The 18,298-nt window shown below is 41.3% G+C and overlaps 1 protein-coding gene across 2 annotated transcripts in view; it reads left to right on the top strand.

Moving 5' to 3' along the window:
* LOC118819527 (cortexin-1-like) overlaps nt 1-13,741 on the top strand; it is a 40,486-nt gene extending 26,745 nt beyond the window's left edge. For both annotated transcript variants that reach the window (XM_036587362.1, XM_036587361.1), the window contains 3 exons: nt 6,567-6,669; nt 9,355-9,644; nt 12,375-13,741. In XM_036587362.1, coding sequence (XP_036443255.1) covers nt 12,489-12,752 — 264 coding nt within the window. In that variant the 5' untranslated portion in view covers nt 6,567-6,669; nt 9,355-9,644; nt 12,375-12,488 and the 3' untranslated portion in view covers nt 12,753-13,741. The remainder of the gene's footprint in view (nt 1-6,566; nt 6,670-9,354; nt 9,645-12,374) is intronic.
* Nucleotides 13,742-18,298: the final 4,557 nt, after the last annotated feature.

Here is an 18,298-nt window from a genome sequence, read left to right as displayed (position 1 = left end):
CTCTGTTAAAAAGTGAATGAAGCTGCTTTTTATAGCCTGGAGCCCCAGGGCACCGCGGAGGTCCAGGCACAAAGATTTTAGAGGGTTTTTCTCATCAGCCTTGTTTTAGTTCTCCACTCAGATAAGCAGATAAACAGCACTCAGTACCTCAGCACTCCTCTCTCTGCCTCTGCTGTGTGGGACGAGCGCACTTCTGTGCGTGTGTGTGTGTGTGTGTGTGTGTGTGTGTGTGTGCGCGCATAGGAAGTGTGTGTGTTTGTTTGTGCGTTGGAGTAGTAAACTCATGCTGGCATTTGCAGAAAGAGGAAAAGAGGGGGAGAAAAAGAAAAAAGAAGAAAGAAAGTGAGGGAGAGGGGAAGAGGGAGAGATAGAGAAGAAAGAGAAATGGAGAGAAAGAAGGAGAGAGGGAGAGTAAAAAACGGGAAGACAGGGAGAGTGAGTGAGGTAGAGAGAGGAAGATGGACATAGTGAGGGGAAGAGAGAAGAGGAAATAGACAAAGACAGAGAGGCGCACAGAAAGAAAGGGAGAGAGAGAAAGAGAGACGGAGAAAGTGAGGGGGAGAGAGAGATAGAAAATAAAAAAAGAGAAAGACAGAGAGAGAGAGATTACATTTAGTTAAAAAGAGAGAGAAAGAGGTGGAATGAGTGAGCATGTAAGAGAGAAAGAGAAATAGAGAGTGAAGGAGAGAAAAATACAGAAAACAGTAAAAAAAGTATGAAGTGAAACAGAAAAGAGAGTAAGAGGGAGAGTGTGTAGTAGGTAGCTGTAACCTCTCTGTGTCCTCCCTGTGATGCTGTAGTCTGTGATGTAACCGTATGGAGGCTCATGCTGGGAGGCCATCTGCTTCACTCTCTGGACACTCGGGCACTGCCCTGTCCAGCAGCCAGAGACTGGCACTGCCCCGATCATCGACACCCTCACATACCACACGGCCTGGAGGACAAACAACCACGACAGGGTCTTGTACAGTAGAGCTTTACCTGAACCTACAGACTCAACTCTCAACTGGAATATGAGGAAATAAAAATCAAACTCATTTTAAAATGATGTGCAATCACAATCACACAGTCACAGCCTTTAGCATTGACTGGATCATCTCTGAAAAATGTTATTTCAAAACAAAAGCATCCTTGTGGAAAACAGTGACGTGTTGATCAGTGTTACTGAGCTGATAAACAATACAGAAACCTGAACTAACCCATGTCAGACCGTATACAGCACGCCGCTGTTTTCAGCCCCCAAAGCTGAAACGTCAGCATCGCCACATCTGCACTAATGTGTGCCGAGTCTGACGCTAAGCCTTGGCTATAGCTGCGTTACTGAATTGATTGATCAGTTGATAATTGAGGGTCACGAAAACACCAGATGCAAAGCGCTCAGAAAAGACCGAGAGGCATATTGTTTATTTTCATAGATTGTTTTGAACATTTTTTTTTTCAATAACTGATTTGAATCGAGTTGAATTTTCTTTCATCGTTTAGTAACTACTATGAATTATTCAGTATCCGCAATATATTATTCAGTATCTACTATGTATTATTCAGTATTTACTATAAATTATTCAGTATTCTCTATGAATTATCCAGGATCCACTATGGATTATTCAATAGCTACTATGGATTATTCAATATCTACTGTAAATGATGTAGTGTCTACTATATTATTCAGTGTATAGTGTTAAATATTTAGTAACTACTACGTATTATTCAGTATCTGCTATGAATTATTTGGTATCTACTACTTTTTTATCTGCTATGAAATATTAAGTATCTACTATGAATTATTCAGTATCTACTCTGAAGGTAGTTATAAGAGTTCAGTAGTTATACGAGTGAAGAATTGAAGTTTGGACCCACATTCGGACCCTTATGGTTCACCTCCCTCTAGTGTCCATGTGTTCCTGAGCTCTCTGGTCAGGCAGATCAGGTGTGTTAGATCAGAGTTGGAGCTGAGCTCTGCAGGTGAGTAGATCAGCAGGAGCGGGTCAGGCAGCCCTGTTGAGCTCTCCTGTGTAACCTCATCTGGGATTTAGCGTTAGCTGTGAGCTCTGTTCCTTCAACCTGGACTTATTTAATCTTGTCTGTCTAATAGCAGTTCTTGGAAAACGCTGTGTCTCCAAGAACAGCCGATCGATTAGGTTTCATTGATTAAGTGTGGCGTGTGTGTGTGTGTGTGTGTGTGTGTGTGTGTGTGTGCACGGTTAGTTGTCAGTGTGTGCTCAGCTGTGCTGTTCGTCCTCCTGTTTCTCTCTCAGCCGCCTCCGTGCTGTCATACGTCCGTCCAGTAGACGGACCAGAACTTAGTGTTCCGTAACTTTACCAGAGCTTCATCTGTCCACCTCTCTCTCTCTCTCTCTCTCTCTCTCTGTCTCTCTGCTCTCAGTGTTCCCTGCTATTAGTCCTGGATGATACAGGGTAATGATACACTCAGCAGCTCTGGCTGGTGCCGTAGTCAACAGTGAGCCAATTAGTCAGTGATGTTCTTGTTTTTAAGGAACGCTGCGTCTCGTCACTGTTGTCTTTACTGCTCTACTGTTTTTGCTCATTCAGTAATTGCTGCAAACTTTTTAAAGGGCCGTTGTCATGAAAACCAGTTTCCTTTTTTTCTTTCTTTCTTTTCTCTTCTTTCCCCTATTTTACTCCCACTCTTCCCTCTCATTCTATTTACTCCCTCTCTTCCCTCCCATTCTCTGACAGACGAGGACCAGAAAATGAGACGGAGGGAGATAGAAGGAAAAAGAGAGCTCTCTCTATCTCCCTCTGTCTCATTTTCTGGTCCTCATCTGTCTCATACTTTTTATTCTCTCTTTCTCTCTCTCTGTCTTTCTCTCTCTCTCTCTCTCTCTCTCTCTCTCTCTCTCTCTCTCTCTCTCTCTTTCTTTATCTCTTCCCTCTCTCTGTCTCCACCACTACTTTACTTTTCCATTTTTTTTCTTTCTCTCTGCCTCCCTCTTCCTCTCTCTCTCGTTGACTGTTCCTTTCTATTTTTTCATCTGTTCATCTGTCTATCTTCCTTTTTTCTCCCTCTGTTTCTTTCTCTTCTTTCTCCATTTTCCTTTTCATTCATTCTCCTCTCTTTCTCTCTCTCTCTCTTCTTGCTCTCCCTTGCTTTCTCTCTCTCTTTGTCTCTCCCTCTGTCTTTTCTTGCTCTTTCTGGCTTATTGCTCTATTTTTTCTTGCTCTGTCTCTTTACTTGAGCTCTGTCTCCCTCGCTGTCTCTTTCTCTGTTTCTTCCTTCTCTCTTTCTCCTTCTCCGTCTCTCCCCACTACTTCACTTTTACTTTTTCTTGCACTCTTCTCTCTTCCTCCCTCTTCTTCTTCTTCTTTCTCTCTCTCTCATTGACTGTTCCTTTCTCTTTATCCATCTGTTCATCTATCTCTCCCTTTTTTCTACCTTCATTTCGTTTTATTCTTTCCTCTCCCTTGTCCTTCTCATTCATTCTTCTTCTCCCTCTCTCCCTCTCTCTCTCTCTTCTCATCTCCCCTCTCTCTCTCTCTCTCTCTCTTCTCATCTCCCCTCTCTCTCTCTTTGTCTTTTCTTGCTCTTTCTGTTTCTTATTGCTCTCTCTGTTGCTTTCTCTCTTTTTCTCTCTGTTGATCTCTGTCCCTTCATTCTCTGGCTCTTTCTTTTCTTTCCTCCCCTCTTCCCTCTCATTCATTGTTCTTCTTCTCTCACTCCTAGTTTTTTTCTTGCTGTCTCTCTCTGTCTTTCTCTCTCTGTCTCTTTCTTTTCATCACCACTTCTCTTTTCTTGCTCTATTTCTCTTCTTGCTCTCTCTTCTTTCTATTTTTGTTCTTTTTTCTTGCTCTCTGTTTCTCTATTTGCTTACTTGCTCTTGCGCTCTCTCTCTCTCTCTCTCTCTCTCTCTCTCTCATATGACTTTAATTATGTTAATGATGTTCATGGGCTGGTGATAATAGGCCAGTGTCATGTTGTGCTTTGCGATCTGCGATCTCTACTCTAGAAGATGTGATACTTATTATTCATGAGTAGCTGTTTGATTCCAGATTGCGTCTCCTCAGAGCGCTGCGCTAATGTCATCCTGAAACTCAGCCCTGATGGATGGAGACGGCATTTACAGTATCAATGTTTACGTGCTTTTGTTCCTGAGTGCTAATGGTGCTGTAATATGACAGTAATCAGTGAGTGAAGCCCAGTAATCACGCTGAATGTCAGAGTCATACTTTAGGCACTGCTGGGCCTGTCGGGACGTCACTGTAACGCATTGCTGTAAGTGAAGGGGACGGCTTTACGGCGCTTACTGGTACTGTTGCTGAGGGGACGGGACGGAGGCGATTCCATTAGTGGTGTACGTGGTTCTGATCTGGCTGATATATTGATGATGAGCCCTGCTTAAGCATTTCTACTGCAGTGATCCATCTGAATATCTGTCTCACATATGACCAAAGTTTAAGCAAGAAGAGTTTAGCTGTATAGCACATGTTCATACACGAAGTGCAAATGCGTAAAATAAATCTAATAAAATATGATGAAAAATTTACACAGAATAAAGGGTGTAATGTCCCAGCCTTAGGCCACCTCCAGCCACTAGGGGGAGACAAGGCACCACAAAGGGGTAATAAGGGCTGAGCGGCTACAGCTGCGGACACCCTATTTAAAGGGTGCTCACGCTGTTCTCTGCTCAGTTTTGAGTTTATGCCGCAAAGCCGGTAATCTTTGGGATCTCTTACTCTCTCGAGTTAGTGACTTGAGACCTCAGTCCTTCTCGAGTTAAAACTCCCAGCATAAGTGTGAACTACAGCGTTGCCATGGTGAAACTTTTATGCAACTTTAGTTGCTTGAATCCTGAAACCAAATTGCACTTGAGTTGCATCTTAATGTAGTGTTGTAGTACTCGAGTCTGTTCTGGGTGTTGAGAGCGTAAGTTCGTAAGCGTAAGCTCTCTGTCTTGTCTTGGTCTCGACATCATTTGGGCTCGGTCTTGTCTTTCTCTTGGTAAGGTGGACTCAGGAATTGTTCTCGAGACCAGCCGAGTGTGTCTGAAATCGCTGAAATTTGACATCTTCTATCGTTATTGAATATCATCCTTAGCTACATGTTTAAATAAACTCTGTTTGCTGCCAGTTGAGGATCTAATTGATCTCTCCATGATGAATTAACTGGGTTTTATTTGTAAATAATGTTCTGTGGTTGCAAAATTCAAACATCGCCTGATGGGAAGATCAGGAAGTCGTTATTACCAAGTTTCCTTGTATTATCAATAAATGAATGTATGTTTCAAGGAAAGTTTTTACTTTGATAGAGTGAATGTTTGCTGAAAAACGATCAGTAGAGGCATTAGTGTTAAAACCAAGTGGTTTTGCTTCCTAATGGGAATTGGCTTAATGGTTAAAGAACACTAGTTACCTATGAAACACCTTTAGATCCCATTAGAAAACCATCAAAACCATCTGGATTGCTCACAGCTCTAGAGGATTAAAAACCTCTGCAAAAATAGTTCTAAATTCCAACTTACAGTTTCAGTCAGAAATATTGAAGACTTGTGGATCTGAATAATAATTGTGTAAGAAAAGTCCAAGACCTTATTATTTCTTTTATAGCTCTTTTCTACACCTCAGACATCTTTCAGCAGTCTGCCAGTAGAATAGGAGACCTCATTTTCTTCTCTTTTATCTCCAGAACTTCTTAGAATGTTCATGCAACTTTAGTTGCTTGAAACCTACATGAAACTAAATTGCACTTGAGTTGCATTATGTAAAAGTGTTGTAGAACAACACTTTTTTATATGATCGAATCCATCTAGAATCAGCCTCAGGTCACCTGATGAACCATTAGGATCCTTTATTGTTGTTATAAACTTATCAGGAAAACACAGAATACCATTACAAGCTGTTAGACATCACTTCAAGACCACCAGGAACCAGAAAACTAATAGTTTCTGTTTGGACTTCTCCATTTCAGAAATTTAACTCCACTCATCTTGGTTCCAAAAACTAAGATATGGAGAAAGACAAAACATACAGAGTAATATGGTAATTATTACTGACCTTAGCAAGGAAATTAAAAATTAAAATTAGCTTAGCCAGCTGTCAGGGGCTGAATATACTGTACCTGATTCTTCTCAGCCACCCACTGCAGGTGAGCAGATGTTTCATCACTGGCGAAGTTCATTATTTTACAAACTGTGCATTTTACCTTCTTTTCAACTTTATCCAAAGTGAAATACAGTCAGTTTATTGCTGTGTATGTTGCTGAATGAATTGATAAACACACTGTCTGATGACTTTGTTTAGTAGTTTTGAGAGATTTTTTTGGCCTAAAAAAGTATTTTTAAAAATCCATTCATGGTGGAAATTGTCCCCCCCAAAAATTTTTCTTTTAGATTTCCTATTATTTTCCCATCAACAACATTCCATATAAAACTGAGACACGTGTAGTTTCACTGTTGGTTTTGGATGGTAAATAAAATGGCTATAATTAGATGTTCAATTTCAAGCATACAAGCATAAACCTTTAGATCAAAATTTATTATAAACAATCAGATGTGTTCAAACTTTCGACTGATACTGTATGTCAGATGTATGTTTTTTTGGTGTGTTTTCAGGACTTGTGGGGTGAGGAGGAACAGAAGACCACCTGAGACCACTGTGTCTGCTGTGGATCACAAAAACATGGAGTGAAGACCCCCAGACATCCATTTACCCTCTGTAACTGACTGTATTTCTGAATTGAGATATTATTGGAAATCTAGACTGTATTTGTTTCGAGTAGGGCTAATATTACAGAATGCTAATATTGCGATTATATTGTTATATGTTGCAATTGCACTATGCAGTACATTGACCCCTGAACAGTCCAGGCTTTACATACTAAGGCTTATTATTCAGTAGCTACAGGGACTTCAATGCAAACTAATGGAGCTATTCTTATGTTATAGAAGTGTGTAATAATAGTTTGGCTTGTTAAGGGGTTAAAAAGCATTAGTGAATCAATAAAATGAATCTTAAAGATCATCCTGCATCATTTTGAACAAAATAATTGTTTTGTTAAACTACATTAATACCTTAATTTATCGAATCACCCACAGATCTGGTCAGGATGCTCACAGCACACATATTCTGAGATATCAGCATTGCGAAGGTCAATATTAAGATGCGCTAAGATCTGTAGGTCCAGTCGGAGTGTATATACACATTGTGTGGCGGTCAGGTCATCTTTATTTCTCCGTGTTAATACGGTGGTGTTGCACAGCCAGAGGCTCACATATCAAAGTCCGTCTCCTCTCCAGCCGGCCAGACGGCTTATTTAGCAGCTGTCTCTGGCTTTCACGCATTGATCCGCTGTCCTGCTGATCTGATTAGCCCTCCTGCGTCCTGTCTGCTAAAGCCCGGACACGTTCGGCCGCTCTCGGCGCCAGGCTGGAAATAGGATGGGTGTCTGCGCTCTCAAAACAGATGTGTTAACCCTTTGAACCCTTTATTCTCCTGTAGAAGAATTTCACTCTCTCATAAGAGCAGAGCGTATACATTTGTTTCTCAGTAGATCATGAGTAATTCATAATACTTTGCCTGGAAGTCTTAAAGAGCCTGTACCATGGAAACCTGAATTTTCCTTGCTTGCTTTAAAGTAACGGAGTGATGTAGTATGTAAACATTCGAAACAGTCCATTCACTCCCCAGTCCATGCAAAAATGGGCTGTTTTGAATTTGTTACTTTTGTGATGTCAGAAAAATGCATTCATAGTTTTTAATGAGGTGCAATGCAGGGCAGCCAATCAGATCAGAGGTCATAATTATAAGCTCACCGGACAAAAAATTAGTCACCTGTGACTGAAACGTACCTAATAGCGTGTAATGCCTCCACGAGTGTGAATAACAGCTGCGATTCGATTTAGCATGGACTGGACAAGTTTCTGGATGTAGGTGACATCAGTGTTCAGCCACTCTTGCATCAAAGATTTGCGCAGTTTGGCCAGATTTCGTGGAGGCCTTTCCTGGTGTTGTTCGGATAGTCCCACCGATTTCCAAGAGGATTCAAATCTGCCGATTTTGCGGGCAAGTCCAGATGTGTGAATGTTCCTGAATGTTCAGCATGCCAATCAGTCACATCGGCAGTCCTGTGAATGTGACAGTTGTCATCTTGGAAAACGGGGATTGGAATGTAAGATAATTAGCAAAAGGCAAAACCTGGTTGTCCAGCAGCTCAATGTCAGCACTGTGATTCAAATTTACTGTCACCTCAACCAAAGGACCCATTTCTGCATAATTAAAACACCCCCAGAACATCACAGAGCTCCTCCAGCTTGAACCACACCTACATGCAGTTCTCATTGAAGGCTTCCTGAGGTCTACAGTGGACATGATGCCCAGCATCATTCACATACAGGCAGAAATGAGATTCCTCTGACCGGATAACATGTTTCCAGTCATGAACAGTTGAACCAGTTTTGGTGTCTCTTCGTCCACTGCAACCGGCAAAGTGGGCACTCCATATGTTCATGGTATGCAGTTTCCTGTGGAGTGTTCTTTCAGAAATTGGTTGTGAAAGATCTGCGTTGACTTCTAGAAGCAGTTCTTGCCTGGAAGTGAATTTCTATTCACATGCCGTGAAACATGCCGGCGGTCCCTGTCTGTCAGTTTTGTCTTTCTGCCACAATTCTGACGAGAATTTCCTGTAGACTGGCATTTTGCCACTGCTGCTAGACCCGTATGACCATACGCTTCGATACACCTGCAAATTCAGCTACTTCCTTCACACTGTGGCCTTTGACACGCCCAAATGCAATCGCTCCTTTTTGCCAGTCATTAACATCTGCTTTGTGACCCATTTTCCACACATTGAATGAGACATTCACTGCACTGTGCCACCTTTTCTCACTCTATGAATCCTGTTGCACACCTCGCAGGTTCTTATAGCATGATCGTCATTATGCAGCACCATCTGCAGGAGCCTGAAGTTACTACTTCCTTAAACATGCAAGGCAACACATTTTTTGTCTGGGGAGCTTACATATATAACTGTTTTTGGTACACAAACGCACACAAATATCACAAGTGGGCGCCAGGAAATAAGACAGGAAAAATGTAGAATATGGGCCCTTTAAATAGTGCATTATTTTTGGTAACAGGCAATGCACAATGCTCAGAAAGTAGATAAACTCGCAATGTATAAATTCACTTGTTTAATTTATTTTTTGTTAATTTGATATAAAAGTTAATGGTGCAAATTGTGTTAAAATAATCATACATTTTAAAAGTGTGCTGTTGTTTGATTTGTTGCCTAGTTCACACACTGTGATGTTTTAACACAAGAAGGTCAGTGACAACACAAATTGTGCATTGTTTTTTCTAGTTAACACGTCATTGTTGAGAGTGTGTGTATTTTCGTTGCAGTTTTGCTGTCACCCAGAAGAGCAGCGTCCAGCAACACCTGGACACCCGAGTCCCATCTGGATCCAATTAGCCGGTGTCCAGCCAGGCGTTGCGGGCCGAGTCCCTGGCCGCGGTGATCGCTGTTTTTATCCATCCTGGCAGCTTGTTGTGTCATGTCGGCTTTCCTCGTGCCACGGCTGCCACTGACCGGATCGGATGTGACAGGGCTGAAATAAGCAGAGCTGTCGTTTTCCCTCCTCAAGGACGAGCACGAAGTCCAGACTGCTCCACTTGTGTCAGTGTGCGTGCAGGTGTGTGTCTATCACTCTGTCAGGGAGAAAGAGTCTCTGAGTCTCACTTCAGCCGCCCACTTCCTGTCCACTGGGGTTGCGGTTTCTAATCTGGCCAAACTCCCTCCATTCTCTTTTGTCCCTTTGGTGTCTCATGTCTTGTCCAGTGGCATGAGTAGGATCTTATAGGACAGAGTGCGAGAAAATGGAACAGGCCTCTTATACCATTATTACAAACACCATTTCTAGAAAAAGTTGGGATATTTTGTAAAACAAGAATCTGGGATTTGTTATTTCTCTTCAACCTTTATTTAACTAACTTCCTTTTACTCACACTTTTTAATCGGGATACTAATTGTAACATGCAGGGATGTCCTGGGAAAAGATGTCATCTTGGTGGCAGCATATGTCTCTCTAAAATCTCAATACAATCCACGACATTGCTACCTTCACACATATGCACGTGTTACACATCACCCCTCATACCATGACATATTGTACCATATTGGCTTTTGCACCTTTCTGGATGGTCCCTTTCATCTTTGACATGGAGAACTCGACGTCAGTTTTTACCAAAAACAAGCTGAAACCTGGACACATCTGACCACAGCACACATTTATACTGTCTGAGATGAACTCGGGCCCAAAGAATTCGGCAGCGTTTCTGCTTAGAACTGATGTATGGCTTTCTCCTTGCATAATAGAGTTTCAGGTTGCATTTCTTGATGCCTTACTCCCAAGACAGTTCTTGTTTTTATTGCATTTTACATGTCCCAACCTTTCTGGAAATGGGGTTTGATCTTTCAATGAAAAAACAAAAAAACTATACAATTATAAATTATAAAATATTTAAGTACCCCTTTTTCAGATATATAATCCTCACTCAAACCTAACAATAGATTAGATTGCATTTCTAAACTCTACTGCATATGACACTAATCATTCAGTCATCTCATGCACTTTGGACCTAAGCATTGTTTGATGGTCCACTATAGATGCTCACTTCGTCTTAAATTCACATTCAACCAAACATCTATTAGATTCAGCTTAAATTTCCTCTAATCCTGAACCTAACACTCACTTCAACCCTAACCTTAACCTAATCCTAACCTCTAGGCCTCCCTCTAACCCTCACATTAACCTCAACCATAATCATAAACCTAACACTCACTCTTAACTCTAACCTTGACCTCATAAATCTAAACCCAAATCACTCTTTCTGATCCTAACCTTAATCTCAACCCAAAGCCTAAACCTAACTCTACAAATCCTTATCTTGTTTAAAGCTGCACTATGTGAAGAAAGAATTACCATCACTGAGTCAGAAGAATAAAACCATGCTAAAATATGGTGAGCATGCGCTGCTATGAATCGCCCTCTAAGGCCTGAAATAATTATTTAATAATTTTGTTTTTTATACCACGTTATACGTCTTTATGTATTATCGTCACACACACAGGCTCAAAAAGAAGGTCCAGCTCGATCTTTAGGTCTCAGATATAAAATCAACATTATACTGATGAAGATATGATGACAACAGTGCAATTACACATTCTCACCAGAGAGGTCTCCAAATCCACAAAACTTACAGAGTGTAGCTGTAAAGACCTACAGCAAATTAGTAAATGTTGGGTTTGTCAGTGTTATTTTCTTAGTGTTCTTAGTGTCAGAGTTTCTTTCACCCGTCATGATGTTACCACAGGCTTCTGCCTCGTCCTGAATGCTTTGTACCTGTGTAATGAACAAGCCATATGTACCTATTTCTTGGACGTTGCTGTGTCGTCTGGTCGTTAGTCTTAGCCAATCTTGCCAAGCTCTGTCATGAATTACTGTTTTAGAACCACTAAAAGCGCTTTATTTTTGTATTCAGACTCAGACTTGGAGTCTCCTTTTGTTAATTTTTGCTGAAGTTTGATATTCCTTGCTCACTGGACCCAGCTGGTCTATCTATACTCCTACTGTGAAGAGCTTTACAGAATGCTGGTAAAAATCCTATTTCTTATGAGAATAGCGAACAACCTAATGATATTCTTAATTTCAAATGATCTTTGGGGAGATTATTCAGTCATCTGTGATTGAACAGTTTTACTTTATTGCATAAGCTACATGTTTGCATACAAATGAAATATTTGAAATCAATAATGCACTCTAAATGGAGGTATTTTTGACCAAAAAAAAACACTTTTTTATACAGTTTCCAATTAGGTTGAATAATTTTTTGCTACTATTTTGTAAAGCATGTTTAACCTACAGTCGTGTGCAAAAGTTTGGTCAAATTCCATGTTTTGTTGTTTCTTTTAAGTCGAATTAAGCACATCCTCTACAGAGAACACACCTCTGCACGTTTTAATGCACAATTACTGTTTACATGTTGAATTTAAAATAAAACATAAATTATAGCCTGTGCAAAAAAGTTATGGCACATTTGATTTATTCTTGAAATTTTATTTATTTATTTATTTTTTACAATATGTTCAGTTCAGCAAATAAAATTATGCTCTTAAATTTGTAGATAAATGCAATATTTAAGTGTGTTTTCTGTAGAGGGTGTTTTAACTTTTTTCCATATAAAAAAATCAACTAAACATGGAATTTGACCAGGGGTGCCTAAACTTTTGCACACAACTGTAGCAAATGCAGCTAAAAAAGAACGCATTTGTGGGCGGAGCATGAAGAAAATTGAGATCAGCTAAAGGGGCGTTGTGTTTTCTTTTCTTAAGGGTGTCTGCGTTATTTTCCCATGTGTCTCAGGCTCGTTTCGGCCCCTCTCAGTCCGTGGAGGTCGCGGATTCCAATCTGGCTGACCTCCCTTTGCACCCGACCGTCCAGACCGTCTGCAAGTTCTGCCGCCGCGGCCCGTGGAGGATGAGCGATGTCTCCACGCTGGACTACGAGCTGCTCTCTCCGGGGCCCCTGCTGGCCGGGGCCCCCAGCGCCCCCCCGCTGGCAGGGGACGCGGAGCAGCGGACGGCCTTCGCCTTCGTGGGCCTGCTGATGCTCTTCCTGCTGTTCCTGCTGGTGCGCTGCTTCCGGATCCTTCTGGATCCCTACAGCCGCATGCCCGCCTCCTCCTGGACCGACCACAAAGAGGGCCTGGAGAGGGGCCAGTTTGACTATGCGCTGGTGTAAAACATCGCTCAGCGATGGTGGACAGGCCCCCGAGCCTCCACACCCTGCACCCTGCCTCTGCCTTAGCTCTCTCTGTGGCCAGCCCTGGCTGGAGTTGCCCTCCGCCTCGCGTCCTTTTTTTGGTCAGAGTTATACTGTAGTTACTCCTCAGGGCTACAGGGTTCTCCTTACAGCAGGGCTGCCCAAACCATTAACCACAAAAAGTCCTTTCTTTTGCCCAACCAGAGGGCATCTGTGGAGAAATGGTTGATGAAATATGGCAACACTTCATTTTGATGGTCCACTATAGTTGCTAAGTAGATGCTCTCCATATCTTTTACTCTCAGTTCTTTAAATATCAATTAAAAACACTCATAAAGTGGAAGTTAGCTGACGGTAGCTGCTCTGAAACTCAACAAACAAGTGCAGCCCTCCTTTCAGTGTTTAATGCAAAGCCTCAATCCCAAAAACATGCTTGTGTCCTGCCCAGAGCACCTGAACGCTGATGCTAATTTAGTTTAGATTGATTCACACAATAAAATGACATCATTGCAGCTGATTTGTTAGCTAACACCAAAGTTAGCTAGCTAGCTAGGTGGCTAATGTTATCATTCAGTCCCCCAAAGCCCAGAGCTCGTTTTGTTAGCTTCAGATGTTGGTTAGCTTCTGTAGGCAACTGCAGAAGCTAGCTAATATCTGAAGCTAATTACGTTAGCTACTTAGCTACATCGGCTGCACACTTCAGAAAAGTTTGATACAAAATAATCGCCTAGCTAGCAGCTAGCTTCATGCCTTTCAGCCCCCTCAGAGCCCAGAGCTCACATCGTTAGCTTAGCTAGCCTTTGTGGGAAACTCCATTATCTACACACTTAAGATGGTTCTTCGAGGGTTCTTTAGTAAAGGCAGTGTTTCTTTAGAACTGTGAGTTCTATGTTGAACACTGATAAAATTGTCCTTCAGATTGATGGAGAATACGTTCTATATGGTTCTCTATAGCAGCAAAAGAGTTCTGCTATTGTTATGATGTCAAGCTTGTAACAACAGAAGAACCATTTTTGGTGCTATACTGAATCATTTCCAAAAAGGTTCTGTATAGAATCATATACGACACATTGTCCATCAATCTGAAGAGTGTTTCACCGTGCAAAGGACCATTCACACTGCAAAAATGGTGTCTTGTCAAGTATAATTATCTTAAATATAGTCAATAAATCTAATATTTCTCCTGTTGAGATTATTGCAAGCTTAAATTAGGATAATGTAACTTATTAGACACTATCTAGACATTATTTACTTATTTTGTGTCATTTTATTGAGTAAAATCATCTCATTATACTAGCAGATAATTTTGCTTGTTTCAAGCACTTTTTTAAAACAAGCAAAATTCTCCGATAGTGAGATAATTTCACTTAAAATGACTTAAAACAAGTATAAAATGTCTAGTAATAAGTTATAATCTTAAGTGAATCTCTTCGTTGCCATGGAAAAGAAGGACACATTTCTCGGCCGCATATGAAGGAGCCTTCGAAGTGGAGCAGCCTAGTCGCACCGCTGTGGTGCACTCGGCCTTCAAATGCAGCCTCCGAAGGATGCAGCCTGTGAACTGGGACGCAGCTTATATCTGACTTTTTGACTATATACCTTTAATTTTCGTGAAAAAAGGGGAAATCCAAAATTCTGCGTAATTCAGTTGTTAAGATTAGTGGTGGGCGATATGATGATTTATCGTTATCATGATGAATTATGTCAAAATCCACTTTCCTGAGCATATCATGGATATCTTCAGCACTTGAAGAACACAGACCAACCTCATGATTCAATACGAAGAGAGCATGATCAGTCCTGTTTATCTGGCCAGCAGAGATGTTGGTTAGTATTTTTAATTGTGGCAGTACAGGGCTGTTTGTTTTTCAGTTCCCACTTATCAAACCTCAGAAACCTAATATTATGATTCATACTATCATAAATATGTTTTCAAGTACCATGATATTACATTTTTGCCATATAGCCCAGCCCTAATTGAGATGTAAACAAAGTCATTCTGAGTGGTTTGGTGTGAAATGGTTCAGATTTCTTTACAGTGGTGGTGATAGGAACCAGGGGTCGCCATGACAACAACACAAATATAGCCATTTTATTTACCGTACAAAATGACAAGTGAACATACATGTGTTTTATATATATAATGCTGATTATTGTAGAACAATGGTAAATGTGAAAAGTTTTAATTTGGGGACTGTTTAGCCTCACAACACCCTACACGTACCTCTCCACCGTGACTGGATTTTAAAAATAAATGTTTACATTTTAAAAATCATAGTTCAAAACTATCCTAAAACAACGTCTCAGGCGTCACACAGTGTGTTTGTTACCATTTCGAAGTTTGAAGTGTTTAATAACTTTCTGGAAGGGAGATTTTAGAAGTTTCGGACGTCTGGTTCCTATCACCACCACTGTGAACAATTCTGACTCTGAAAACTGAAAAGTTTCTCTAGAACGGAGCGTTTCGCACCAAACCACTCTGAACGACTCGATTTTTCCCCAACATTAACTTTAACTACTACGATGGCATTTCAGGGCCACTGTTAATAAAAATAAAAACAGTAGACTTTGAGAATAAAGTTGTAATATTTCGAGAAAAAATGTCGTAGAATTCCGACATTAAAGTGGCATTAATACCAGGAAAGGTCAAATATTGTGGACAAAGACTTTGTGAAGTGAAGGCAGCACCTCCTGGTGTTAAATGAGGGGCGGTGAGTTGGTGGAGTTCTACTTTCATATCGATTCACCCATAAAGAAACACTCAGTCTCCCTGTCTCTCCTGCACATCAGCACCAGCCTGTTATTAGTATAAGAACCGGCTGAAATGGCGGAGCAGGAAACTGTGTTTATCTAGAATAAAGAGCCAGACGGACTCGGAGGAAACTGTCTGTCTGCGTTGTTGAAGGAGAATCTCAGGCAGGGTCGTCTACACGGCTATCGGGGGCTACATCTCCCCCCATTCAAAGAGGGCATGAAGTTTCACAGACAGTGAGAATGATGATCAAAATGATCCACAAAGAGACAGGAGTGAGTGCGCCAGTACAGCAAGGCGCCAGTACAGCAACCGAGACCCCAACGCGTTATGGCTGCCCCCCTACAGTTAGCCCACTTTATCCTCCAAATATTACAACTTTTTTTCTCAAAATATTACAACTTTTTTCTCGAAATATTATGACTTTATTCTCGAAGTCTACTGTTTTTATTTTTATTAACAGTGACCCTAAACCGCCATCGTAAAACTACAACCTCAAGCCAAAAACCTAATCCTGATGTTACTGAGAGTTTCATAGTTTGCTAACAACTTAAGCAGCTGCAGACGAGCTATAGAGGACCATCGAAATACAGTGTGAGTAGTACTCTAACAGGAGGAGATTTCTTTTATATTCTGTTCCCTTTCCACACCGTTTGGATCATATTTCAGTTAATCCAGCCAAAACATTTGGGCAACCCCTGTTTTAGAGTACAAGAAGTATACAAACTACCTTGAACTGCAGCCATAGATCACGTAAAGATGCTGTACTGTGTGTGACACTAACTGTTCACAGTGATCACTAAGCCTACTTACCCAGAGACACGCTTTATATAGCCGTACTAAATTAGAAGCGCCCTCTTCGTTTAGGTACTTTCGCATAGACACCAAATACACGCCCACATGCTTCTGCACCGCTAGCGCTACATGGACGTCCTGCAGATCTGCTGCCTTGTTTTTCCTTTATGAAGGGTGTGTCTGTGCTGTTCTCTTGGTGTTTACATGAGCAGAGTCCCCTTTAAGATGCATCTTCTTTCGCCCTTCATGATGTTAGCGCAGGCCTCTGCCTCGTCCTGTATGTTGTGTACTTGCATAAATGAACAAGCCATATGTATCTATTTCTGTCTTGGACGTTGCTGTGTCGTCTGGTCGTTAGTCTTAGCCGATCTTGCCAAGCTCTGTCGTGAATTACTGTTTTAGAACCACTGAAAGTGCTTTATTTTTGTATTCGGACTCAGATTTGGAGTCTCCTTTTTGCTAATATTCTACAATATTCTACTGTAAGTGTTTGAGATTCTTAGCTCACTGTCTTCTCACTGGACCCAATTTGTGACCGACGTGTGCTGAAGTGGCTTGGGGGGGTGGGTATGGGGGTTGGGGTGGGGGGCCGTGTTGCTTTCTGTGTGTTTTTGAGATTTGTACTGTACTGTAAGTAGATTGGATATTTTTCCTAACTTTTGCTAAGCTGGGCCAATTCTGTGAAATAAAACAGGGTTTTATGCACTTTGACGTTTCCAATATCCTCACTCTGAAGATCCTCCCACGCGATCAATAAACCATTTCACCACAGAAAGGCGCTTTAAGGATGGCAGCGAGACGCGGCTGGTAATGAAACCAAAGACGAAACAGTTTAAAAACATTACCCACATTGATTTATTGCCGTTTGGTGTTTCTTACAGAAGTACAAAAACAATTTTGCGTGATGTGAAATTGTACATTGTTCCACTAATTCTTAGTTAAAAGTGTGGTGGACGGTCCACACCTGGCCCCTTTCCGAGGATCTCTTATGGCTCTACAAACAATCATGACCTTTTTTTTTCCTCCCCCACATTAGAGTTGATGCTATTTCAAGTTTGCCGATGATGAGATACAGTACGCACACGCACATTCGTTCTTTTACATGTAGTGGCAAATAAAATTATGATTAAAAACATTTTTAAAAAAAGATACAAAAGTATACAAAGTTCCCATGTTAGACAAAAGGTTATGCATAAATATAGCTCAGGCTGTTTGTACAGTGCAGTAACCTTGATGTTCAGGAAGCATTAGCGTCGTTTTAGCACCAGAGATACAAGAGCAGACACTGCAGGGTGACGGGATCAAGTCAGTTTTGCATCTAGAAAACAAAAACTCTCTCAGAGAAACGGCTGAACGTGCAGCTCCCGCGTTATTTCGTGGGGGGACAGCGTCCTGTAAACAGTGATGGACGTCGCTCACTGTCTGGCGGCCATTCGACAGGAATACAAAGTCAACAGCACCTTTGAAGTCTTTCTATCTTGTGTTGGATTTGGTTCGACAGCCTGGACGCTCTTAACAACAGAAAAAAAATTACATTTCACTTAAAAATATACAATTTAATTTCAAAAGCATGTTTGGTAATATTGGTTTTCAGCATTGAGACAGTACAAAACACAGACAAACATAAAACAAAACCTTAAAAAAATGTCACGATTGCAATCCGTGCATCAAGACTGCATGATCTGAAGTACAGCGTTAGTGTTGGAGTCGTTTAGCACCTTTTTTTTCCTTGAGAGAAAAAAAGAGAGTAGAATGGGAGCTGAACTGACCGACATCGTCGAGGTTGAGTGTTTGTTGGTGTGTGGAGTCTGTTTGAGGCCTGAGGAATCTGTTACTGCACCGCTAAGGTTACCGTGGGCCTTCGGTCCGTTTACAGCTGCGGGGACGTGCACTGTGCGCCAGTTTTAACCATAAATGAGCACGTTTTTCTTCGTCAGACTGCAGTAACTTCACATATTAAAGACTAAGAAAAAAAAAC

Source organism: Colossoma macropomum, unplaced genomic scaffold, assembly GCF_904425465.1.
Source record: "Colossoma macropomum unplaced genomic scaffold, Colossoma_macropomum, whole genome shotgun sequence".
In the NCBI taxonomy this organism is placed as follows: domain Eukaryota; kingdom Metazoa; phylum Chordata; class Actinopteri; order Characiformes; family Serrasalmidae; genus Colossoma; species Colossoma macropomum.
This window is presented reverse-complemented; position numbering and strand designations above follow the sequence as displayed.